Source organism: Rattus rattus, chromosome 16 (assembly GCF_011064425.1).
Source record: "Rattus rattus isolate New Zealand chromosome 16, Rrattus_CSIRO_v1, whole genome shotgun sequence".
Taxonomy (NCBI): domain Eukaryota; kingdom Metazoa; phylum Chordata; class Mammalia; order Rodentia; family Muridae; genus Rattus; species Rattus rattus.
This window is the reverse complement of record NC_046169.1, coordinates 14,022,042-14,046,796: the sequence shown is the minus strand read 5'-3', so window position 1 is coordinate 14,046,796 and position 24,755 is coordinate 14,022,042. Positions and strand designations below refer to the sequence as shown.

Genomic DNA, 24,755 nt, shown 5'->3' with positions numbered 1-24,755 from the left:
CCTTGAGGAGCTTGCTGCCTCCTGCCTCGCACTCGAGATTCTCGCCCCACCCTCGACTCCTAGACTCAGCCAATAACACTTTCTCTTCGCCCCCTCTCTCGTCCCCCTGCCCGCTACTCCGCCCTCTAAGCCCTTTGTCCGCCCACTTCCCCTGGTCCCGCCCTTTACCCCTTACTCCCTACCCCTCCCCCAGCACCACTCCTAAGACGCGCACACGCTGCCTCGAGCAACCGAGTCAGCCGGAAGTCTTGCCGTAAAGCGTGCTACGACCATCGTACTAGCGCCGGTTCCCTTGGAGACAAGCAACGCGCTCAAGATGGCGGCGCCGGCGGAGGCGGAGGTGGTCGCGGGCTTCGCCGAGGCGGATGAAGCAGCGGAACTGACCCGCGCGCTAGGTCGCCTGTTACCGGGACTGGAGACCGAAAGTAAGCTGGGGCGGCGGCGCGCTCTGGAAGCTCTGGAGCACGCACTGGAAGAGGCGGTGCGGCCCGGAACGGATTCCGCTGCCTTCCAGGGCCCATGGGCTCGTCTGCTGCTGCCTCGCCTGCTGCGACTTCTGACCGATCCAGCCGAGGGCTGCCGCGCGCTGGCTGCTCACCTGCTGGACTTAGGCCTTCGCCGTGCCGCGCGGCCCCGCGATGCTCTGCCGCGCCTGTTGCCCGCGCTCACCGCACGCCTTGCCCGACCAGAACCCACGCGGCCACCGCCTGAACCCTGCGAAGAGCTGCGTCTTGCCCTCGTGCAACTGCTCCACCTGGCCGTGGACCTGGGCGGCGCCGCGCTCGCGCCCCACCTGGACGACGCGGTGCGCGCGTTGCGGGGTGCGCTGCTCGACCCCTTCGCCGCGGTGCGCCGGGAGGGTTGCGAGTGCGCAGCCGCTCTGGCGCGTGCCATTCCGGGTAAGTGTCAGATCCCCTTCCCTAGGTACCTAGATTTCCAGAAACTTAACCAAAGTGGGCTGGTTCCTTCGTATGGTGATTTCAGATGGGAGGGGGCACGAGGCAAGATCTCACCGTGTAGCCCGGGCTGGCATCAACCCTAACGATGTTTCTGCTACAATCGCAGACCTGTGCCATACCCATTTCATGATCATTTTATGCAAAGGTTATGGAACTCCTGTGGAAAAGGACAACTCAAGATTGTGAACTTAGGTTTTTCTACTCCAGTGTCTTCTGTGTCTCTGACTCAGATCACTAACTTCCTGCGTGAAGGGAGGCTGCCTCTCTCCATCTTTCGTTTATTTCTACCATTCTAACAGCTCGGCTTGATCAGAGCTTTCCCTTCTATGCCAGAGTTTGGAAAATTAAGAGGCCCCACTTAGTGCTGATAGTCACCTGGAAAGTCTTCCCGGGAGGGAGCCAACCTTGTGAAATATGGGTGCATGTCCCCCGGGATGCCTGGAGCATACGCAGCTCCCAGCACCACTAAGAGGAAAGGTGGGAGTTGAGGCTAGCAGAGGCTAGTTTATGAGTCCAGAGGAAAGTTTGGTGGTAGCCTCAGAACAGCCAACACCCCGCCCTCACCCCCCTTGCCCCCTCCCCCGCAGCCGTTTCTCATAACCAGCAGTCTCCCTATCCCACAGAGCACTTCCACATGCAGTCGGAGTCCCTCATAGGCCCCCTGATGCAGACCATCTCCCACCAGCACTGGAAGGTCCGGGTAGCTGTCATCGAAGCCACAGGCACTGTAATCCAGTTTGGCAATGGGAATTCGGTGGATGATGTTCTTTCCCACTTTGCTCAAAGACTCTTCGATGATGTCCCTCAGGTAATAGGATTTTTCTGCAACCACGTACTTGATTAGTAGATGTGTCTTCGTGTGCTCATCTGAATTTCAGTACAAGGCTAATGCTTGGGGCCTTGCAGAGAAAGGACAGGGTGGAGGTCGAGTGGTGGGGTAATCCCTGCTGGTGGGTTTGGAAGCCTCTGAGGGGGCTGGCAGACAGGAGCCCTCCAAATGTAGGCAGAGCACTGGCTTTAAGAAGGGAGAACCCAGATAACAGGCATGTCTCAGATCTTAGGTTGGTGTGGCCTGTGGTAATGTCTCCTACAAAGAAAGGACTGGTGGTAGAGTAGGCAGGATCTGTCCCCAAGGGAGAAAATAGGTGAAGAGGGGCACATGATCCTGGTTGGGTAGGAAGGAGGGGCAGAAAAACTGAAAACTGCCACCTCACGGCCATTCCTATCAACCATCAGACTCCCACACAGTAACAAGATGTGTGCAGGTGGCAGTGATGACTGTCAGCCTCCGCTCCGGGTCGTGTCACTTGTGCAGGTGGGTTGTGCAGTAGATCCTGCCCGTGTCCTGCTGTAGGCTCCCAGCACAGCTCTTGTTTATATCTTGTTTATTTGTATCCCTCTCTATCACATAATTCACATGCATATGATTCACCCATTCACCCTGCTCAGAAACTGGATTGAGTTTCTAGTCTCAGAGGTAGGGCACTTGCTCAGCATGCACGAGGTACTATATTCCATCCCCTGTACCCCACACACAGCATAGTGAATTACAGCCACAGTGCTGTCAAACTTGTCGCCAGCACCCCAGTGATCATCTGTCCCAAACAGAAACCCTAACCAGTAAGCAGTAGTTCCTCATTTACACCTCTACTCAAACCCTGGCAAGGGCTGTTGTTTCTGTCCCACATTCGCTTGCTGTCGAATTCTCATGGAGTTGTGTCATGTGGCATATGAGGTGGCTTCTGTCATTACTACAACCCAGGAAACACCCAGGTATCATGGTGACAAAGAAGACTACAAACACAATATATTGATTGCTAGGGGGACAGTGAATCCAGGACAGAGCTAGTGGGTATCATGAAGTTTTGGATCAGCCGTGGTTCTCTCATTTGTCAGAGGGATGGGGCTGTGCCCAGCCTTGTTTCAGGACTAACATCCTCACAGCAGGACTCCGAGCCACCTTTCCCAGGGACTGGTGAGTGAAGCTGCTTCTTCTCTACTCTCCTGCATCAGGTCCGGCAGGCAGTGACCTCGGTGGTGGGGGGATGGCTGCTCAATCTCCGTGACCGATACTCCTTCTTTCACAAACTCATCCCACTGTTACTCAGCAGCTTCAGTGACGAAATGCCTGAGATCCGGTAAGCATCTCCCCGGGCAGGTGCGTGGGGCCGTGTCGCCTAACCCCCTGGGATCATGCTGACTTGGAACAAGAGCTTCTCCCTAGTTGCCAGTCACTACCGTGGCAGTTCTTTGCTCTGGAACTGTCCAAAGAATCTGCCCCATGCCCTTACCCTGTATGTGGTGTGGTCCTGTGTCATATGAACTGTCTCCAGTCCTTAAGACCTGTGTGTGGTGTGGTCCTGTGTCACATGAACTGTCTCCAGTCCTTAAGACCCTGTGTGTGGTGTGGTCCTGTGTCAAATGACCTGTCTCCAGTCCTTAAGACCTGTGTGTGGTGTGGTCCTGTGTCACATGAACTGTCTCCAGTCCTTAAGACCTGTGTGTGGTGTGGTCCTGTGTCACATGAACTGTCTCCAGTCCTTAAGACCTGTGTGTGGTGTGGTCCTGTGTCACATGAACTGTCTTCAGTCCTTAAGACCCTGTGTGTGGTGTGGTCCTGTGTCACATGACCTGTCTCCAGTCCTTAAGACCTGTGTGTGGTGTGGTCCTGTGTCATATGAACTGTCTTCAGTCCCTAAGACCTGTGTGTGGTGTGGTCCTGTGTCACATGACCTGTCTCCAGTCCTTAAGACCTGTGTGTGGTGTGGTCCTGTGTCACATGAACTGCCTCCAGTCCTTAAGACCCTGTGTGTGGTGTGGTCCTGTGTCATATGAACTGTCTCCAGTCCTTAAGACCTGTGTGTGTGTGTCCTGTGTCATATGAACTGTCTCCAGTCCTTAAGACCTGTGTGTGGTGTGGTCCTGTGTCACATGAACTGTCTCCAGTCCTTAAGACCTGTGTGTGGTGTGGTCCTGTGTCATATGAACTGTCTCCAGTCCTTAAGACCTGTGTGTGGTGTGGTCCTGTGTCACATGAACTGTCTCCAGTCCTTAAGACCTGTGTGTGGTGTGGTCCTGTGTCACATGAACTGTCTCCAGTCCTTAAGACCTGTGTGTGGTGTGGTCCTGTGTCATATGAACTGTCTCCAGTCCTTAAGACCTGTGTGTGGTGTGGTCCTGTGTCACATGAACTGTCTCCAGTCCTTAAGACCTGTGTGTGGTGTGGTCCTGTGTCATATGAACTGTCTCCAGTCCTTAAGACCTGTGTGTGGTGTGGTCCTGTGTCATATGAACTGTCTCCAGTCCTTAAGACCTGTTGAGCCTTTTTAATATTTCAGTTGGGCCCTGCTGGTATTGTCACCCTGTAGTCAGCTGGTCAGAAGGCCACTTCTGCCAAGTGATGCCTGTGGCCTAACCCTTCTCCCCAGCCCAGCAGGTGTTTCCCTGAGGCTGATGTGGTCAGGGCCTTCATGGAAGGAATCTCCTGGCATCCAGACCTCACTGCCACTCCTGTCTTGCTGTGTTGCAGACAGACAGCCACCAGCCTCTGGGAGAAGGTCGGACTGCAGTGGCAGGAGGAAAACGAGGCAGATCTAAAGGACAAGCTGGACTTTGCTTCGCCTCCTCCTCCTAACTACCCTGAGCACGGTGAGTGGTACTGCTGGGGCACAGCAGATGGGACGTCCATGAGGGGCATTTGTTCTTGGCCCTGAAGAAGGCACTGGTGCCTGAGGTGCTGCTGAGCCCAGTGGTTGCTAGGTCCCTGTTTGGGGATCACAGAGGATGCCTCCTTCCCCGGATGGCGCAGGCCCAGGTGCTGCCAGCCTCTGCCCTCTGACTCTTAGGACCTGATCTTTTCCCACCTCTGGGCCCGATTTCAAAGAAGGGGAGAACTTCCCAGAAGCATCCAGATGTTCTGTCAGCTGTCTACAGTTTCCTTCTGAGCATGTGCAGGAACCTATAGCTGGCCAGGCCTTTGCAGCACTACTGAGAGTTTCAAGAGGGGCACCTTGGCAGGCTCCATCCTTTCACCTAGAGCCAGCTAAGCCTGTAGGTCAGGGATACATGGCGTTTGACTTTCCATGTATATTCTGCACTTGAGGCAGGGTCTTCGGTGGGCACCTGCTTGTCCTCACATGGTCATAACTCAAGCCCATGTTTGTTCCTGTCTAGCAAGCTCAGCTGTGAGGAGGGTCTTGGCCCACAACCCAGCTGCTGGCCTCATGGGCTTTGAGACCTACTCTTCTTTTCAGGCAAGCTTATCTCTCAAAAACCAACCAGGATTACATCCTGGCAAGAACAGAAATGTAACCAGTGAAAAGCACTGTCCCTCCCCGTCCCACCCCCGCCAGCTCCTGGGTGGCTTCTTCATAGCCCTAGAGGAAGGATCGGGAGGAATCTGGTGGTCTGTGGACATAGCAGTGACACTAAGGCTGCTACTAAATTCTGTTCTGCTGAGTTACTGACTCCAGGCCTCTTATTAGCTCCCCTACGTCAAAGTCTCTGCTCCTGAGCTTCCTCCCTGTCCATAGAAGCTGGCAGAAGGAAACCACGTCAGTTCTGAGGAAGGTACCAGTAGCAGTTGTAAGCTGGGTCTGTTCCAATTTGATAAGTCAGGTTGAGAGCACAGCTTTCCAGATGTAGAACTGAGTTGTGTAAGCTGTTTGTGTTTATCTTTTTCGTGTGGGAGAGAATCAGTTTCAAGCTCCGGGCCTCACATGTGTAATGCCAAGTGTCTGCCACTGAGCTACATCCCAACCCCTTGGTTTTTGTGCAGCAGCTGAGCAGCTCTGCCCTTGCTCTCCAGCCAAGGTCATGCCACACAGTTGACAGGCAGTGTAGCAGTGTCCACAGGGAAGACTGGCCTTGAAGTGGAAGGAAGTCCCTACCTCATCTGTAACAGATCTTGCTGCCACAGGCAAGGAGACTGTGGGAGGCAGTGACTGTCTTACAGAGATACCACGCTTGTGCTAGGTGAGGGCTTGAGTGTAGGGACTTGGGGGTGGGGGATGGGGGACGGACTTGTCTGCTCTTTGTCTGCACTGACCGGCTTCCCATGCTCAAATTCTGGAAGTCTTTCTTTGGATCTAGGTTATGGACAAAGGCTTGTTTCTGGCAGTCGTGCCAGGCATCTCAGTGGTTCTGGTTCCAGACTGTGAGAGTAGCTTCTGCTCAGAGCGCATTCTTCAACTGAGCGGGGTAGATTTAGAGTTTGAGTCCCAGAAGCCAGCAGCTCAGCACTGGTTTTGATGAATTTGGTCATTAGCCCCTGAAGTTTCTTCAGTGTAATGTTAGAATTGTAAGCTCAGGTTCTCATGATTTTGCATCCTTTGGGCCATCAGATCTTACCACTTGTACTCAGACCCTCACCTTAGTCATCCTTGCCGTTTCCCCTCCCACCGCTGGGCCTGGCCTCTGCATACCGTCCTGGTACCTGTGTACAAAGGGGCTGTGTACAAATACGCCTTCCATCCCTAAAACTGCCCACTAGAGCTGTGGGTTTGTGAACTTGGTCAAAAAACATGTCTGACACTGAGAAGGGGTGGGTCCATCACTGGATCACCTGTTACTTTCCTGGTTGTGGCCACTCTGCTTTCTGGGTGTCAAGTCGTGCTGTCTTGTGGCCAGACGTCTCTGCTTGGCACAGTGCATCTTCTTATCAAACCTTAGCCCCCCAGATTGCTCCTAGCAGTGACCCTCAGTGCTTCTTAGGTAAACATGGGCTTGATTTGCCTCCGCTCCAAGAGGCAACTGAAACAGTGTTCAGGGACAAAGGAGCTCCGATGAGTGGTGAAGATGTTATGTCCTTTCTTCTGCCATGGAAGGGGGACTTCAGCCTGCTAGCATGAACTGCCTGACCACGGCTGAGCCACACAGCCCTCACAGTGGCCAGTGACCACACACACAGCACTCACAGTGACCACACACTGAGCTAGCACCGGGGCCAGTTTAATCAAGTTCAGGCTTCCCCTTGCCTGGGACTGAACGGTAGTAATGTCAACACGCCTAGACAAATGTAAGACTTTATTTTCTCAAAGATTTATTTTTATTGTATATGTATGAGTGCTTGGCCTGCATGAATGTATCTGAACTGTGTGCATGCTTGGTGCCTGTGAAGGCCACGGTCGTGCGCCACCTAATGTGAGTGCTAAGTCCCACATCTGGTCCTCCGGAAAAGCAGTGAGTGCTCTTACTGCTGAGCAGTCTCTCCAGCTCCTTATTTTTATTTTTTATTTATTTAAAGAATTATTTATTTTATTTATGTGAGTACACTGTCCCTGTCTTCAGACACACCAGAAGAGTGCATCAGATCCCATTACAGATGGTTGTAATTCCCACCATGTGGTTGCTGGGGATTGAACTCAGGACCTCTGGAAGAGCAGTCAGTGCTCCTAACCTCTGAGTCATCTCTCCAGCCCCCTCCTTCCGCCCCCCTTGTTTTTCTTTTTAGTTCCTGGTTGGCATCTTGGATCTGTGTATATAAGTGCACTGCCCTTAGAGTCCAGAAGGGGGCGCCATCATCTGGAGCTGGAGCTACAGGCAGTTTTAAGCTCCTCAGCATGGCTGCTGGGAACCAAACTCAGTCAGGTCCTCTGCAAGAGCAGCAAACACTCTTAACCACTGAGCCCTCTCTCCAGCACCTAAAGGAGCAAGGACCTTACTCCTTTTTGTGGCTGTGGACATCTTGGGGTGGACACCTGTGCGCTGTAGCACAGGAGGTCAGAAGCCAGCTTTGTGACTTTGTGGAGTTGTTCTCTCCTTCCACCTTCACGAGAGCTCTGGGGATTAAAGTCAGGTCACCTGGCTTGCATGGCAGAGCCTGTACCCACTGAGCCAAGTGCTCCTTGTGGCCTCACGTCGCCATTTTATAAGGAAGCGCTGAGTTGGGCAGCCAGGAAGGCTGCAGTTCATTGCCTCCAAATCAGTTCCTACTGAATAAAGCGTCCTCAAGTTCCCGCGCACCGCCAGTGGATGGGCTCTGGTGACAGCACGTTCCAAGTCTCTTAGTGGTGGTGGCAGCAGCAGCTTTCCTTTGAAACGCCTTTCTCCTGGAATTGTTTGCTGGTCATGCTCGAGTGCATGTAGTGCACAGGGCCGTTTTTTTTCTTTCTTTTTTGTAAAAACAAACAAAACACAAAAGCTGGTGTGGGAATGAGTAGAGTTCCGTTTGAATGTGTATCACTGTGCCCATCCATCTGTCTGCCCTGCCTACATTCCATCAGGGTATTCAGGACACAAACTCGCATAAGAGTGGAAGAGAGAGGAACAGCTGGCTGGCACCGCGGAAGCTTTTTCCTCTTCTCAAGGGCAGGTCATTCTGTCTTAGGGCACAGAGCAGGCCTGATAGACAAGAGTGAGATGCCAGGAGAGGAAGGGAACCATTCCACAGCCGTCAGATACCCTGCTTCCAGAACCCAGCATCTCTGACCCTCCGAAACTGTGAACTTTGACCTCTGCGCCAGCTTTCATCTTTCTTCCTGTCTCCCTCCCCAATCCCTCCAGGTGGAATCCCCTTTGCATCACTGGACCTGACATGGCCTCACCTTTTCCATTGGTTTTTGGCAGCTATGTGGATGGCTGCCTGTTGCCATGGTGTCTGGCTTTGCAGATGTCCATAGCTGCTCTACTGAAGGGTCTATTGTCTCTCACATCTCTACGGGCTCTTGTAGACATGGCCTACTTAAGCTGTCTTTTTCTGCCTTTTTGTCTGCCACCATGTTGTCGTTATCATGTCAAAGAAATGTATAGACACTTCTGGACTCGGACTTGAGGAAGTGAGACTTGGACCCTAAGGCCTCCCTCCCTGCTTACCTGTGCTAATAATAGACTGCTAGACAGATGAGGACCACTGACCTAGCCTGTCTGTAAACCAGCCGGTAAATAATGAAATCTGGGAGGGAATTTAGACTGAAACAAGCATGGCTGGCAGAAAGCCAGCGCAAGGACACTGGTAAAGCAGTGGAGGTTTCTTAGGGAGGCAGGCGTGGTGCTTATTACCACCCACCCCAAGGCAGACACCAGGCAGGAATGAAACTGTCTCCCTAGCAACATTCTCTGTGTGAGCTCCAGAGGAAAGCCAGCCCATGGGAGCCCATTTGGGAGTGACCAGGTATACAGGTGAGATGGCAAGAGAGGACATTCCTCAACCAAGCACGGACATGTGTCACAGCGTGAATAAATCCTGCCAAGTGAAAGAAGCCTATTACAGAGCAGTCCCCTCACCCCACCACACCCCAAATAAGAAACATGGGCACACAGGAAACAGTGGCCTAAGTAATGCTATCAGCCCAGGACAGAGTTGGGTCATGACATTTGGGGGTGTTGATGAGGGGACCGTCTGCATTCAAACAGTGTATCAGTCAGGGTTCTCTAGAGTCACAGCATTTATGGAACGTCTCTCTATATTAAAGAGACTGTATTGCAGTGACCTACAGTGTGCAGTCCAACTAACCCAACAGTGGGCAGCTGTGGATGTGAAGGTCCAAGAGCCCAGTAGTTGCTCGGTCCCACAAGGCTGGGTGTTTCAGCTGGGCTTCTGCGTAAGCTGGAATCCTGGAGAAGTAGGTTCCAGCAGATGGGCTGGCAAGTAAGTGCAGGCAGAGGAAGGTGAGTCTTCCTTCTTCCAATATCCTTATGGAGGCCCCCAGCAGAAGTACGGCCCAGATTAAAGCTGTGAACCACCGTGCCTGGATTTGGAACTTGTTTGTCCTAGGCTGGCCTTTCACTTGGTCTCCTGTACTGCCTTGCTTGGGCCTAAGCTTTTCATGGCCACTATGCCTCAAAACCTAAATCAAAAGCATGCGTCATCCCATATCAAATTCCAAGTCAGAAGCCTGTGTCTTCCAACCTCAAGATGTGGATCACAGCCCTCCATTTCTGGATTGTAGTTCATTCTAGATGTAGTCAAGCTGACAACCAGGACAGCTATCACAAGGTGTTTGCCACTGTAAATATCTTCAGAGATGTATAAAAGGGTTAATTATTACTTGCAGGTAGGGAGGTAAGGTGTGAGAATTAGCTTTGGGTTTTTCATATTTTACTTATTTGGGCTGGCAAGGTACTTCCATAGGAAAAGGTGCCTGCTGCCTGAGTTCATCCCTAGGGCCCACATGGTGGAGAACTGACTCCCACAAGTTGTCCTCTGACCTTAACATATGTGCTGTGGCATGTACTCACACAATAAACAGTTTAAAACTGATTTACCGATCGTGTGTGAGTGTACAGCACAGAAGGCGTGGCACGCATGTGATGGTCGTAGCTGACTTCGTGGAGTGGATTCTAGCCTTCCACCTTGTTTTGGAAGCAGGATCTGCCATTTCTGCAGCTGAGTTAATTACTCGAACTAGTTGGCCCAAGAGCCTCTGAAGGAGACTCCTGCCTCTGCTTTTCATCTCTCCGTAAGAGTGCTTGGCTTACAGAAGCATATACAGCCTTGTCCTGTTTTTAAACATGGTTATGGGGTTGGAACTCAGATCTTCAGACTTTTCACCACCAAACCATCTCCTGAGCCTTGGCTTTTGTTTATTCGTTTACAATACCGGAGATTGAACCTAAGACCTCATACTCCTGCCCTCTTTTTACTTGTAGTATCGGTTTTCTTTAGGAGATATAACCCAGGCTGGCCTCAAACAGCCTGTAGCTCAGAATGGCTTTTGACTTTTGATTCCCCTGCCTCCACATCCAAAATGCTTACAGGCATAAACCACTGTATCCTCATTATGTGATACTGGAAGTGGAGCCAGGGCTTCATGCATGCTAAGCAAGCAGTACCAACCGATGCATATTTAGACAGGGTCTGAGTTGCCTGCACGGGGTTGACCTTGTGGGTCTTCTGACAGCCTCTGAGGCAGCTGGATGATAGGCCTGGGAAATCACTAGTTAGAACCCAGCAGTTTCAAGTGGTCCTGAGTGTGTACCTGCTTGTGGGAGGGTTAGCTCGTCCTGGTTCCGAGCGATGGCTCGGCTTGTGTTTGAGGACATTAATTAACACGCACGCTTTTGGACTTAGTGTTTGTCTCTGTTCTGTTTTTTAGCATTTATCTGAATTCGTGTCAGGTTCCTGACAGTCACATTTACTTGTTATAGTGATTGTAAGAAAGTAAAAGTGGCCAGGCCTGGTGGAGTTTGCCATCCTAGTATTGGAAAAGTTAAGGCAGGAGGATTGCTGTGAGCTTGAGGCCAGCTAGGGCAGCATAGTTAGACTCTGTCTCAAAAAACATCCTTAATCCTCCCAGGAAGCTAAATGGAAGCAGTTGGGCCAGTGAGTGCCCTGTGTGGTGGGAACATCCATCACCATGCTGTCCTGCAGAGCAGCCTCTGGCTACATGCCCACCGGACACTGGGACTGCCTGCCACAGCACGTGTGCCAAGCTGCTTAGTGTGTGTAGCCTGCGTGCTCGCCGCTGCACACCAAGAGCCAGTGCTGACTGAGCTGTCCGTCCTCCTCCAGGACGTGAAAGCAGGCCAACCAGGTTTAGTGGCAAATGCCTGAAGGCTGAGGCAGGAGAATTCTAAGTGTAGTCCTAGGCTATAAAGTGCATTCAGAGGGAAACTTCGTGAAACCCTGCCTCAAAAAGAGGCTGAGGAAGTAGCTGAGAGGCACAGCGTTCATCTAGAATTCACCAGTAAGGGACGGGGCAGGATGTGGCTCAGCAGTAAAACTTGACTGGAACCCACCAGTGAGGGGCTTGTGGCTCAGTGGTAGACTCCCCGCCTGGCATAGCCACGTGGGACTGGGCACAGTTCAGTAGTAGAGTGTTTGCTTAGCAAGGGTGAGGTGGTAGATTCAATCCCTGGTGCACGCACACATGCACGCACACGCAAACACATGCATACAGAGTGTTTATGTTGTTAAGAAGGTAAAAAGACCAAGAATGTAATTACTACTTTAACTCTCAGCACTCAATAAGAAAAACAATTCAAAACTTTTAGACAGACAGTATTTGAAAAAACATCATTCAGGATGGTAACACAAGCAGCTCAAATCTGCAAACATGCTTAATGTCATTGGCATTAGGCAAAGGAAATTGGAATACAAAAGATGCTGCTAGATGCTTCCAGGCTACCTTGAAGGCCGGCCGTGTCAGCGCAGGGAAGGCGCGTGGTACCTACCGCCACTGTAAAAGATAGGCAGGTGCACTGGGGTTCAGCACAGCACCTTTAAAACAGCCCCAAGTCAGGACTGAGCTCGCAGATGAATGGGGAAACTGGTGTGTTCACGGCATAGGCGACTCCCACAGAGCCTGTGGTGCACAGGCTCACTGAGTGAAGATGCTGGAGGTTACACTAGTGCAGAATGCAGGGCCATTGGGTCAGGCAGCGGGAAGCCCCAGAGCTAAGGTTACTTCAGGGTATGTGGTGACTGTTTGCAAGTGTGTCCCACTGTGGTTTTGTATTGTCATAAGTATAGCCTTACTGTTTTGTTTTGTTTTTTGAGACTGGGTTTTTCTATGTAGCCCTGGCTACCCTGGAACTCACTCTGTAGACCAGGCTGGCCTTGATCAGAGATCCACCTGCCTCTGATTCCAGTGTGTGCCTCCCACCTGGTGAGAAATACTTTACACTATGACTATGACCCTCATTCTTTTCCTTTTGGGGAGGGCAGGTTTGGGTATTTTGTTTTAGTTGGTTGACTGGTTTTTTGTTTTGTTTTGTTTGAAATGGAGTCTTGCTCTGCAGCCCAGGATAATCTGGAACTGTAACTCAAGCTGGTCTCAAACTTGCAGCAATCCTCCTGCCTCAGTGCAGTTGCAAGCGGCCAAGCCTAGCTCTCCTTTCTGTTTTGACATTCTGAACTTTCAGTCAGTCAGACTGTAGGCGTGACTAACCACTCTCCACACAGACCCTGGAGCTGTCTTTGTGGGTTCCCATTTTCTCCCCTCTAGAGAGCCGTCCTGGCCTGGGCTGCCGAGAGCTGGTCTTCAGGAACCTCTCCAAGGTGCTTCCTGCCATCTGTCACGATATCACCGACTGGGTGGTGGGGACCCGGCTGAAGGCAGCGCAGCTGCTGCCGGTGCTGCTGCTGCATGCAGAGGACCACATAACACAGCACCTGGAGATCATCCTCAGAACCCTGCATCAGGCGTGCACCGATGAGGAGAAGGCTGTGGTCAGCAGCGTGAGTGTCCTCCCATGCAAGTGGCAAAGCTCTCAACCCTGTAGACATCAGATCTGTAGTCACCAGCTAGGTAAAGGTGTGGACCCCTCCTCCTGCCCTTTGTAGTCAGCTACAGTCAAGGCAAACTCATTTCGCCTTTGAGTTCATAGGGCATGTGCAACAGCGCTCCTCTTCCAGTGACCAGGCTGTCAGCAGTCAGTTGACCTAAGAGACCAGCTTTTCCAGCCCAGGCACACTATGCCATTTCCACACAAAACTTGGCGGGGAAGTAGGGGAAGTTCGTTCATGTGTGTTTACATATGTATGACCATGTGGTGTGTGCACTTGCTTATATGAGTACAGGTACAATTGTGTTCATGCTTATGGAAGCCCAAATTTAACATTGGATATCAGTTGCTGTCCACTGATTGCAGGGTCTCTCACTGAACCAGAAGCTCACAGATTCAGCTAGTCTTACCTAGCCGGCTTGCTCCACGGTCCCCTCTGTCTGTCTCCTGGGTACTGGGATGACAGGAAGCTGTCATCCCTTCCCTCCTTTTACATGGGTGCTGGGGATCTGAACTCTGGTCATCGGGTAGTGCAGCAGGCACACTATTCCCTGAGCTACCTCCCTAGCATCATCATGAAACTTGTGGACTTCTGTTTGGTTGGCAGAAGGAAGGATTTTATATCTCCCAGATGGCGTATGAAAGAGAGGGAGGAACTGGTGAGAAGTGCTCCTGTATCTGTGTGTCTGTGCTTTTCCTGTGTGTTGCCCCTGTCTGCTCCATGATGAGGTGCAGAGCTGGCTGGGACCACAGTCTTTGTGCCTCCTTCTCCAGCCCCCTTCCTGGCAGACCTCGCTGCTGCCCAGCTCTGTGTCTTGGCATCTGTGGGTTTTTGTTAATGGAAACAGCAGCAAGGGGCTGTGGGGCTGGCGATGCTGCATTTGGCTTCCTGGTTTTGCATCTCAGCCTTGTTCTTGCCACTGTCAAGTCACCTAGGGTGCGGAGCCATTGAGTGTATGAATGAGACACTTAGGCTGCTGGTGTCAAATGAGGCAGGAAAGACAGACACGGCTTCAGAGCCCTGGGTCCCATTTGCCTTGGTCTCCCCCATGAGAGAAAGGAGGGTGTATGCAACCCCACAGGTCCTGTAAATCATGCCCTCTGACAGATGGGAAGCCCTGTAGGGTAAACCCAGTCACCCGTGGGAGCCCTGGCTGTGACCATGTTTCCAGAACTCTGCATCTCCCTTCTTTCTTGCAGTGCGTGAGAGCCGCAGAGCTCATTGGCACCTTCGTCAGCCCAGAAGTATTTCTGAAGCTGATCTTAGCCATGCTGAAGAAAGCACCCTCGGCCTCGGGCCTCTTGATCCTTGCTTCTGTCATCCGCGGCTGCCCCCGCAATGCCCTCCAGCCACACCTCAAGGTCATAGCCACAGAGCTGGCCCAGGAGTACATCTGCCAGGGGTCTGAGAATGTAAGTGGGTGACTGGAAGGCTGGGCATCAGAGTATCCCAGTGCTGAAGAGGGGAGGCAGCCTGCTGGCCACTCTCTGAGTAACTGCGGATGGTGGCTAACCCACAGGCAGCAGCACACCCAGATGCCGGTGTCAGCAGCCCCTATTCAGCCCTGTGGCCACCCACAACAGCCAGCCATTGAAGTTAAGATTTTCTCTTGTTAGTGTCAGTGGCATGGCAGTTCGGAATGCATCCATCGCCCGGGAGCATGCCTTGCTGCTGTGGGTGGTCATAGGGTCATGGGTCTGAGGGAGTCCTGGGTCCTACCCTGGAGACAGGGACTACAGACCACATCATTGGTGTGAACAGCACATCCTCAGGAATGACCAGGAGCTCATTCTTGTCTGTGTCACTCAGCACTTGAATACTATGTTTGAAGTAACCACCTGTGACCTGGCAGACAGATTTGCTTTAAACTGAGCCAGAGCCACCTTGCCTTGACTTTACCACTGAGATATGTTCTGGTTGTTTCTACTAAGGGCAAAATGAAGGTTGCTATGTTGGGCAACATTAGCATACCCTCTCCTCCTACCCCGGTCCTCCTATTGGGGGACTAGGTCCTGCTCACGGGCCAGCAAACCTGTTTAGGCCTTGGTGCACTCAGATGGCTCAGCTCTGGAAAAGCTGCACAGGACGGATGAGCACTGACTGACAGATGTCAGCCCTGATGTTCTGTGCAGCCCTTTCTGTTGTGTCACACACCTGGTGTCTTAGTTACTTGTTTAGTGCTGTGATGAAGCACCATGACCAAGGCCGTTTATAATAGGAAGTATTGGGGGCCTTATGATTTCAGGGGGTTAGAATCCATGGATATCATGACAGGAAGCATGGCCACAGGCAGGCTTGGTGCTGGAGCAGTGGCTGAGAACATATGTCCAATCCACACGCACAAGGCAGCGAGAGAAAGTTAACTGGAAAAGCTGTGGGCTTTTGAAACCTCAGAGCCCACCCCCAGTGACATACCTCCTCCAACGAGGTCGTTCCTCCTAACCCTTTCCAAACAGTCCCAACTAGGGTCCAAGAATTCAAACTTAGGAACCTGTGTCAACCCACTGCACCTATAATTCCAGCATTGGGAGGTTGGAGGATCACAGGTTCAAGAACAACCTGGACAATATAGTGAGGCTCTGCCCTAATGAAAAAGAGGAAAAGGAAACTAAGGCATTTTATTTTTAAATAAAATAATAACAGAGCCCAAGTTGAATAGGGCTGGAGTCTTGGGAAGGAATGAGGAAGGACCATGCTCGTACACTCACCACTGGGTGTCCATGTTTCCCAGAACTCATCTAGATAAATTGCCGGTCTGTCAGCTGTGTGTTCCCCTAGACTGGTTCTGAGAGTGACTTTGATTTCCATTTACATATTGGTTAGCAGAACATTCCCCCTCTGGAAGGTGTGGCTTGAAGTCTTAAGCAGGTATTTCTACATCTCTTACAAATTTTACAGCAAGGAAATTGTGGCCACTTGATTTCTTTCTTTTTTTTTTTTAATATTTTATTTAGTATATATGAGTACATTGTAGCTGTCTTCAGATACACCAGAATCTGTTACAGATGGTTGTGAGCCACCATGTGGTTGCTGGGAATTGAACTCAGGACCTCTGGAAGAGCAGTCAGTGCTCTTAACCGCTGAGCCATCTCCCCGGCCACTTGATTTCTTAGTGTCACTTCTAGAGAACGTAGCTCAGATGGCTCAGTGGTTAAGAGTACCCGGCTACTCTTCCAGAGGTACTGAGTTCAATTCCCAGCAACCACATGGTGGCTCACAACCATCTGTAAAGAGATCCGATGCCCTCTTCTGGTGTATCTGATGACAGCTACAGTGTACTTATATATAATAAATGAATAAATCTTTAAAAAAAAAATGTTAATAGAGAACGTAGCTCTCCTGGCCTCTCAGACTCCTCTGTGCTGGCTCTTAGCTGAGGGGAGAGTTACTGTCCAGCCTTCTAGCAAAGGGGGCTGGTTTTTTTTTTAAAGATGTATTTTGCTTTGTACATGTCTGTGTGCCCATGGGTGCAGGTGCCCATGGAGTCCAGAAGAGGGTGAGGAATCCCCTAGAGCTGGAGTTACTTGACAAGAATGCTGGAAACTAAACTTGGATGCCCTGCAAGAGCAGTACAGATTGTTAGCATTGACCATTGCTCAGCCAAGAGCCAACTTGACAAAGCTTGAGAGCACAGAAGGACCCAAGAAGCCCTTCTGCTCCAGTGTGCTAGCGTGTTCTCCTCCTCAGTCCAGGGACTCTAGGCTTCAGAGAAACCCAGAATGAACACATTACTTTCTTCTTGCCAGATCTGAATTATTAGCAAGAAAGGGCAGAGGTGTTTAGTGGGCTCAGGGCCCTTGAACTTGAAAGTTGACAGCTCCACACTGCTTCCCCACCCACTTGATGTTAAATAGTTTGGGATGTTGGATTTCTTATGGTCACAAAAACAAAAGAACCTCTTTAAGAACAAACCAAGAGCTGGTAAGGTTTCTTAGCGGGTAAACTCACTTGTCTGCGAGCTGGTGTGTAAGTATGCGTGCTTTTATTTATGGCGTGTTGATGACTTGCCTGTCACTGCCATTCCTATTGATTGTGTTGTGTGGCGCCTGTGGAACAGACAGGGTAGAGGGATGATGGAGGACATGAATGCAGAAAGAGCCTGTGGGGTTTCTACCTCCCTGCAGCCTGTGGCCAGTGCTTCACAGGGCCCCACTGGCCACCCAGCCGTGGGTCCACAGGAAGTGCACCTGAAGCCAAGTGCATCTCAAGGAATGAGCAGCTTCGCCTTCAGCATCTGCATCTGTTGGAAAGCTAGTGGTACTTCTGTGTGCAGACTAGACACGCACTCCACCAGCGGAACCCTAGCCTCGCCCCTCTCTAGTATTTTAAGGTGGATCCAAGACTTTGGATCACTTCAGCATGGGAGTGTCACAGAGTTGTTAAATATGAGGTTGGTTGGAGGTTTTTGATGTTTTTGTTCTCGTTTTGTTTTGGTTTGTTTGTTTGTTTGTTTGTTTGTTTGTTGTGACAGTTTTATGTAGCCCAGACAGAACCTTAACTAGGTAACTGAGTTTGGCCTTGAGTTCTCCATCCCCCTGCCTGCACCTCCCTGATCCTGGGATAACGGGCCTATGAATGAAAATGGGGGAAAGGAAAAGAGGACAGGCCCCATCCTGAGGGCTGAGGTTTTATTGTAGATAGAAGAGAGCAGAGGCAGAGACAGTGAGCATCCAGATGAACATTTCCCGGCAGGCTGAGCTGGGCCTTCTGAGGAAGGGGAAGTGGGCCACGAGCCAAGAGGCCGCATAATCAGAATGGCAGGGTTATACGGGAATCAGAGAAGCCCAATCCTTAAGCTGGAAAGTTGGGGGATGGGGCAGGTATGCCAGCCAGAGTGTCCGTAACAGCTACTGGCGATGCCAAACGAGCTGGCCCCGCACACCTGGGCTCTCACCCAGGAAGGCAGAAATCCCACAGACTGCTTTCCTGCACCCGTGTCCTTGTTCTTAGCCCATATCTGTTTCACAGGTTCCTTAAAGCACACAATAAATACGAGTGGCAGTTTGAAGTTTTAAGATACGAGCGAACATTCACAGTGTGCATTCTTTGGTTTGGTTTGGTTGTTGTTTTGAGACAGGGTTTTTCTGTGCAGCTCTGGCTGTCCTGGAACTCGATTGGAGATCAGGCTGGCCTTGAACTCCTCTGAGTTTGCCTTTGCCTCTCAAGCACTGGGATTAAAGGCCACACCATCTCCTGGCCCACAATATGTATTGTTAATCCCTCTGTAGCTTCCCTGCTGGCCCGCTGTGCCCTTCTCAGTGGCTGTGCTCAGCTCAGGGCCTGCAGCGCCCGCCCAGGTGGGGTGTGGCAGCTCCTCCGGCTCTTGCTGCACACATGGGCACCACACTGACAGCTGTAGGCCGTGCAGGGAAGGATGCTGACTCCCACTTCTGTCTTCCAGAATAGCTACCTGGAGCATCTGCTGCTGTGTGTGCAGACTCTGCTGTCTGTGTGTCAGGAAGACTGCTGTGCTGCCAGCCTGCAGCTCTCGGAGGTGCTGGTGACAATAATGGCAGTCTCAGATGCCGTGGGTCTTGAGAAGAAGGTAAGGGCACAGCACCCTGCAGCCACCGTCTCTTTCCATAGGAAATAGAGCTGTGCGGGGCAGGCTTGACTCGCAGAGACAAAGAGGTCAGGAGTCTCTCACAAGGCGGCCCCAGAGAGTGACCCCTTTATCTGAGCAGCGAAGACCGTGTAATACTGGGACCTTACACAGACCCTGCGTTGCCCTCCCCTCCAGGCTCTTGGTGCTTAAAAATGTTCCTGTGCAGCCAGCCAAAAGCTGTAGAAAGGCCGATGGCTGTCCTGTGTGTGCTCTTGGAGTTATTTCTGTCCTTTGACTCTGCATTTAAGCTTTAATATTTTCTTGGCTTTTTTTTTTTTTTTGGTGGTTCTGTTTTTGAGACAGCCTTATTATGTAACCTAGGCTATCCCTGCACTTCTGAAGGTAAACTCCTGTCTCATAAAATAAGGTAGAGTGTTACTGAAGTAGACACTCATCGTCAACCTCTGTTCTCCACGTGCATGCACGCACGGATCTCTTTAACATATATCCCTGTGAGCCTCAATAACCATGTGGGGCCAGGTGCTAACTGCTCTCGGGTGAGCCCAGGGCAGGGCTGTCAGCCACCCACCTGGGCCTACAGGAGACTTAGGTGTCATGTGGAGCCCTGCCTGAGGGGGCCGTTTCCTCTCTGGGGACTTTCTCAATTCAGATTCTTCTCAGTGATGAAACCTTTGCAGAGGGTATGTGTCAAATGTCATCAAAGACAGCTTGTCACTGATAGGACTGAGTTCTAGCAAGGCTGTACCTGCAGGCCACACACAGGAAGGATGCCAAACAGAGATAATGGCCCACTGTCCTGGGGAATGTCACAGACTGCTTAGTGTATGAGATCTTCCTTCAGCCCCCACTAACTAACCTTCGTGGTTGGTTTCAGAGCGGCCAGCAAGTAGTTTTTACCTTGAGGTCTGGTCTGGGTAAGAGAGCTAAGCAGAGGAGGGTACAGGCAGCCTTCAGTGTTCATCAGTTTACAATTTGAGAGATTTGGGTGGTGGCTTTGTTGTGTGTGAGAGAGTGGAATGTTGTTCGTAGCTCGGGGTGGGACCAGGGCCTTTCATATGTTGTCATGCATTATGCTCTGACACATATTCCCAGCCCCATTCCCTTCAGTTGTTTCAGGGCTTTTACTTTGTTTAGGTTTTTTTTTTTTTTTTTTTTTTAGTGTGTGTTGTATGTAGGCATGACCACATGTGTCCTGAGAGGCCAGAGACATTGGATCCCCAAGAACTATAGTAACAGATGGCTCTGAGCCTCCTGAGGCCAGAGACATTGGATCCCCAAGAACTATAGTAACAGATGGCTCTGAGCCTCCTGACATGGCACTCTTAACTCAGGACCTCTACAAGAGAGCAATACATGCCATTGGGCCATCTCTCCAGCCATGGGTTTTTGAGGGGGTTTTTTTTGTTTGTTTGTTTGTTTGTTTGTTTTTTGACACAGGTTTCTCCCTGGCTGTCCTGGAACTAACTTTCTTTGTAGACCAGGCTGGACTCAAACTCATAGAGATCTGCCTGCCTCCTGAGTGCTGGGATTAAAGGCATGCACCACCATGCCTAGCTGGAGTTTTGTTTTTAAACAAGGTCTTTCTGTGTAGCACAGGCTGACTTGGACTCTTGATCTTTCTGCAGGAGCTATCTACAAATAGTAACGGTTTCTTTTTTTTATGTGTTCTTTTTTTATGTGTGTGTGTGTCTGTGTATGTCTCTGTGTGTGTCTATGTGCGTGTGAAAGAGAGAGAGAGAGAGAGAGAGAGAGAGAGAGAGAGAGAGATCAATGCCAATGCCACTCCTCTGACATCATCCAGAGTTTTTCTTTCTTTGCTTTTCATTTTACTTTTGAAAGATCTTTTATTTTTGATTTGCATCATGAGTGCAGTAGCTACAGAAGATGGAGGAGAGCTTCAGATTTTGTGGAGGTGAGAGTTGTGAGACAGGGGCTGGAGAGACGGCTCAGCAGTTAAGAGCACTGACTGCTCTTCCAGAGGTCCTGGGTTCAATTCCCAGTAACCACATGGTGGCTCACAACAACTGTAATGGAGTCCAGTGCCCTCTTCTGGTGTGTCTGAAGACAGCTACAGGGTACTTACGTGTGCGAGAGCAGTATGTGCTCTTAATTGCTGAGCCATCTCTTCAGCCCTGTTTGCTTATGATAGTCTTTTACTGGCTCACCAAGTAGGCCAGGTCTTCCAGCAAGCCCTGAGGACACCACACCCACTCTCTCTCTCTCTCTGCCTCTCCATTGCTGAGATTACAGGCATACACCACCATGCCTGACTTCTGGTATGGGTTCTTGAGACTAAATTCAGGGCCTCACGCTTACAAAGGACTAGCAATCCTCCCCCTCTGCCCCCAGCCCTGTCTTTAAAACTACTCTGCCCCTTGTTCACATGTGCTCAAGCCCCTGTTAGCATAGCCTCTGAGCACCTTTCAGGAAACGCACGCACAAACATGCTTACACATGGGTTCATAGACACACAAGTGAGCTGGGCTTCTTGGACCACTGAGTGCATGAGTTTGTGTCTGTTATTCCTGCTGTAGAAACAGCACTGACAGAGGCAGAAAGTGTTGTGGGGAGGGCATGAGCCCTGATGTATCCCTGCTGTAGCCCCCTGCCTGCTCCTTGATGGGCTTGTTCTACAATACTGGTCAACATCTGCCTGGTCAGATGTTTCTGTTTAGCTGATGTTTCCTGTAGGTCTTAGACCTCAGATGGCAAGAGAATTGCCAGGAATGGTAAGCTTTAGAAGTGGACTCCAAGCTGGGTGCTGGGGACGCACGCCTTTAGTCCTGGGACTCCAGAGACAGGCAGTTGGGTCTCTGATTGGGCTACAGAGTGAGTTCCAGGACAGCCAGGGATACTGTGAGAAACTCTATCTCCAAAAAAAAGAAAAAAAAAAAAAAAAAAAAAAAAAAAAAGGAAAAAAAAAAAAGAAAAAAGAGCACTTAAGACACTGACTCTCTTCCAGAGGTCCTGAGTTCAAATCCCAGCAACCACATGGTGGCTCCCAACCATCTGTAATGGAATCCGATGCCTTCTTCTGGTGTGTCTGAAGACAGTATATTCACATACCTAAATAAGTCTTTTTTAAAAAGTATTAAAAATAATAAATAAACTGGTAACCTCTATGGGGCCAGTGAGGTAGCTCATCATGTAAAGTTGCTTGCCACCAAGCCTGACAACTTGAGTTTGATCCCTGGAATCGAAATGGTGGAAGGAGAGAGCTGTCTCCTTTAAGCCATCTTCCGATTTGACACATGCACTGAGGCCTGCGTACCCTCTTCCTCGAGAAGAACATCAGTAAAGGTAAATGGGAAGAATAACTGGACTCCACGGTTGGGGCTGTAACTCAGTTGGTACAGCATTTACCTATGTGTGAGCACACACCTATAATTCCCACACTCAAGTTAGAAGCAGCAAGATTCAGAATTTGCCGTCATCTTGGCCAGCCAGACTATACAAGATCCTGTCTCAAAAAACTCCCTCAAGAAAAAAACCATTTTTTGGACGAGGGCTTTTTGAGACAGGGTTTCTCTGTGCAGCCCTGACTGTCCTGGAACTTGAACTCAGAGATCCAATTGCCTCAGCCTCCCAAGTGCTGTGATTAAAGGCGTGAGTGAGCTGCCGCCACCACCCCCTGGCTAAAAGATTATTTTTAATTTCAAATGAGTCTGGTCCCAGCCTTCATACATCCTCTTGTAGGCTCAGAAGACCATGGACACCCTGGCTGAGGTGGAGGATATCCCCAGCAGTCAGGACCTCTACCGCAAGCATCTGGGTGCACTACTGGAACGGCTGACAGCCTCTCATGGCGAGTGGACGGTGCACTCTGTGCAGCTGCTGAAGTTCACTGTGCTCCTCACCCAGGCAGGTAAGCCTCGGGGCACCGCCTGACCTGGCCTTGACCCCGACATAGCTCTTGTTCCTATGAGTGACGTCCTGCGCAGCTCAGGATAGCTCACATCAGGTCTTCCCACATATTGGGGTCACACGCATAAGCCTCTGAACCTAGGAGAAATGTCTTCCATGGTAAGACTGAAAAATAGGGTGTGCCATGGCTTCTTCTGCAGCTTGTGTTCTTGACATGTCTGCTTTGCAGTGAAACTCAGCCCCTCCAGCCTCGGAGCCTTTTGTGGAAGTAAGAAGTGTTGCTTTATAACCCTGAGCAGGGGTTTTACTTTTGTTTTTTAACATTTTTAATGCCAAGGGGTACAGCCCCCTTCACAAATCCCCCTTAAGCCCGCAGCTCCGGGGAGGAGAGGCTGTAGATACAAGAGGCCTGCACAGCCCCCTTCCCAGCCTTCCAGCATGGTACATCTTTGTGCCCATGCGGGAAGATATAGTTGGCTGCAGTGTTTTAGAATATGGACAGTTCAGAAGGCAGAGGTGGTACCTACAGGACTGAAGAGAGGGCTCATTCAGTTGAGGCTGAACAAGCATGACTTGTCTTGCTGGGTGAGGATGCTCCAGGCCCTGTGAGTCCACATCATGAAAGGTCCTACCTCATCCTTCAAGACCCAGTGCCCTTTCCTCTCCTGGCCTGCGTGGTCAGCAGCGGGGCCCTGGCTGCAAATAGGGACATTGCTGTGGTTTTGGTGTGTCTTGGTGAGTGCTCTGTGTGGCCTCCAGTCCTGCTACAGTCAGTGTGCTGTGTGCTCTCCCCTCCGATTGGCCCAGCTCCCCCTGGGAACCACTTGCCACCGTGCTCTGGCCCCTAAGCTCCTGGGCCTACTTGGTGTCTAGAAGGTGAGGTGTGAGCATCAAACCCTACATGTCGGGGCCTTCGAGGCTTTCTGTTTGACTTAGAGATGTGAGACCAGAAGTTCAAGCCCTCACTCAGGCCAGCAGTCCTCCTGGCCCTGTCAACTGGCTAACAGCGCTGCAGCAGGCACTGGCTGTCAGCAGAGCGCTGAAGGGCACACTTGTTTGATATGACCAATGACAGAGCACCCCCAGGTCACCAGCCAGGAGCTACAGGTGCAGCTCTGTTCCCTGTTTCCAGTCTCCAGTTCCGGGAAGAGCTGGACCTGCACTGGAGCACAGTTCTCTGGGAGGACTTGTTCTGTTTTGAGGACCAGGTCTCATGCAGCCAAGACTAACCTCAGGCTTGCTGTGTAGCTGAGGATAAACCTTGAAGTTCATCCGTCTCCTAAATGCTGGGGTTACAGGTTTCCACTCTCATGCCTGCCTTCCGCAGTCCTGGGCTGGAATCCAGGCCCCTAAGTGTGCTAGGCAGGCACGCTAACCACGGGTGGATAGGCTAGCCCCAGCCCCTCACTCAGTGGATATTTTCTTGACAGTGGGTCCTCACTGAAGTTGAGGTGAGAGAGTCAGCTTCCCTCCTGCATCCGTCCCCTTTCTTCCTTGAGTGAAACTCCAGCCTGAGCACTTGGTTTTATTCTGAGTGCTGGCTCAGCAGCTGCAGGTTTCCAGATGTTTGACCTTTGATGTTGACAGTCTGAGCGAACCCTGTGCTTACTTACCTGTGCTGCTTGGAGCAGTCCGTGCTGGAGGGATTCTGCTTGTCTTCTCAGGCCAGCAGCTACTTTTCCTTCCCACTGTGCCAGTTTTGTTCCCCTTCTCCTCAGACCCACACAGCTGCAGGTGGACAACGCTGTTGCCTCTTTAAACCTCCATTGCCTCTTTACAGACACTGGATCCATAGAGGTTTGAGAAACCGCATCTTAAAATGGGAGATTTAGATGACTTGTCCGGTTGTAGAATTAACAAACTGTGCCTGGAATTATGCTAAAATCCTTAGTCTCGCCTAGGGCCCAGGGCACAGCTGAAAAGTGTTTGGGAGCACATTCTGAAGAGGCTGGACAGTTGCAGTCACTAGGAAGTGAACCCTCATATAGCAGGTTGCCCTGAAGTCTTTGTGACCTGGGGGAAGACTGGGGGAAGGGGGCAGATCCTGTCTCTTGAACAGATGATGGGCGTGCTTTGAGTGAGTGCTTTTGGTGCTTTTTTTTTTTAAGATATCTCATCCCCAGGTTCTTGTGAAAATGCCAGGCAGTTTGTTTTTTCTTTTCAAGACAGTGCAGACTGTGTAGCTCTGGCTGTACTGGAG

The 24,755-nt window shown here is 50.9% G+C and overlaps 1 protein-coding gene across 1 annotated transcript in view; it reads left to right on the top strand.

Annotated features, from left to right (window-relative positions):
- Nucleotides 1–241: 241 nt before the first annotated feature.
- Nucleotides 242–24,755, top strand: part of Dnaaf5 (dynein axonemal assembly factor 5) — a 39,648-nt gene continuing 15,134 nt past the window's right edge. Inside the window, exons 1-8 of the mRNA XM_032886840.1 lie at nucleotides 242–899; nucleotides 1,583–1,767; nucleotides 2,973–3,097; nucleotides 4,489–4,607; nucleotides 12,845–13,077; nucleotides 14,325–14,537; nucleotides 18,527–18,670; nucleotides 22,388–22,556. Coding sequence (XP_032742731.1) covers nucleotides 317–899; nucleotides 1,583–1,767; nucleotides 2,973–3,097; nucleotides 4,489–4,607; nucleotides 12,845–13,077; nucleotides 14,325–14,537; nucleotides 18,527–18,670; nucleotides 22,388–22,556 — 1,771 coding nt within the window. The 5' untranslated portion in view covers nucleotides 242–316. The remainder of the gene's footprint in view (nucleotides 900–1,582; nucleotides 1,768–2,972; nucleotides 3,098–4,488; nucleotides 4,608–12,844; nucleotides 13,078–14,324; nucleotides 14,538–18,526; nucleotides 18,671–22,387; nucleotides 22,557–24,755) is intronic.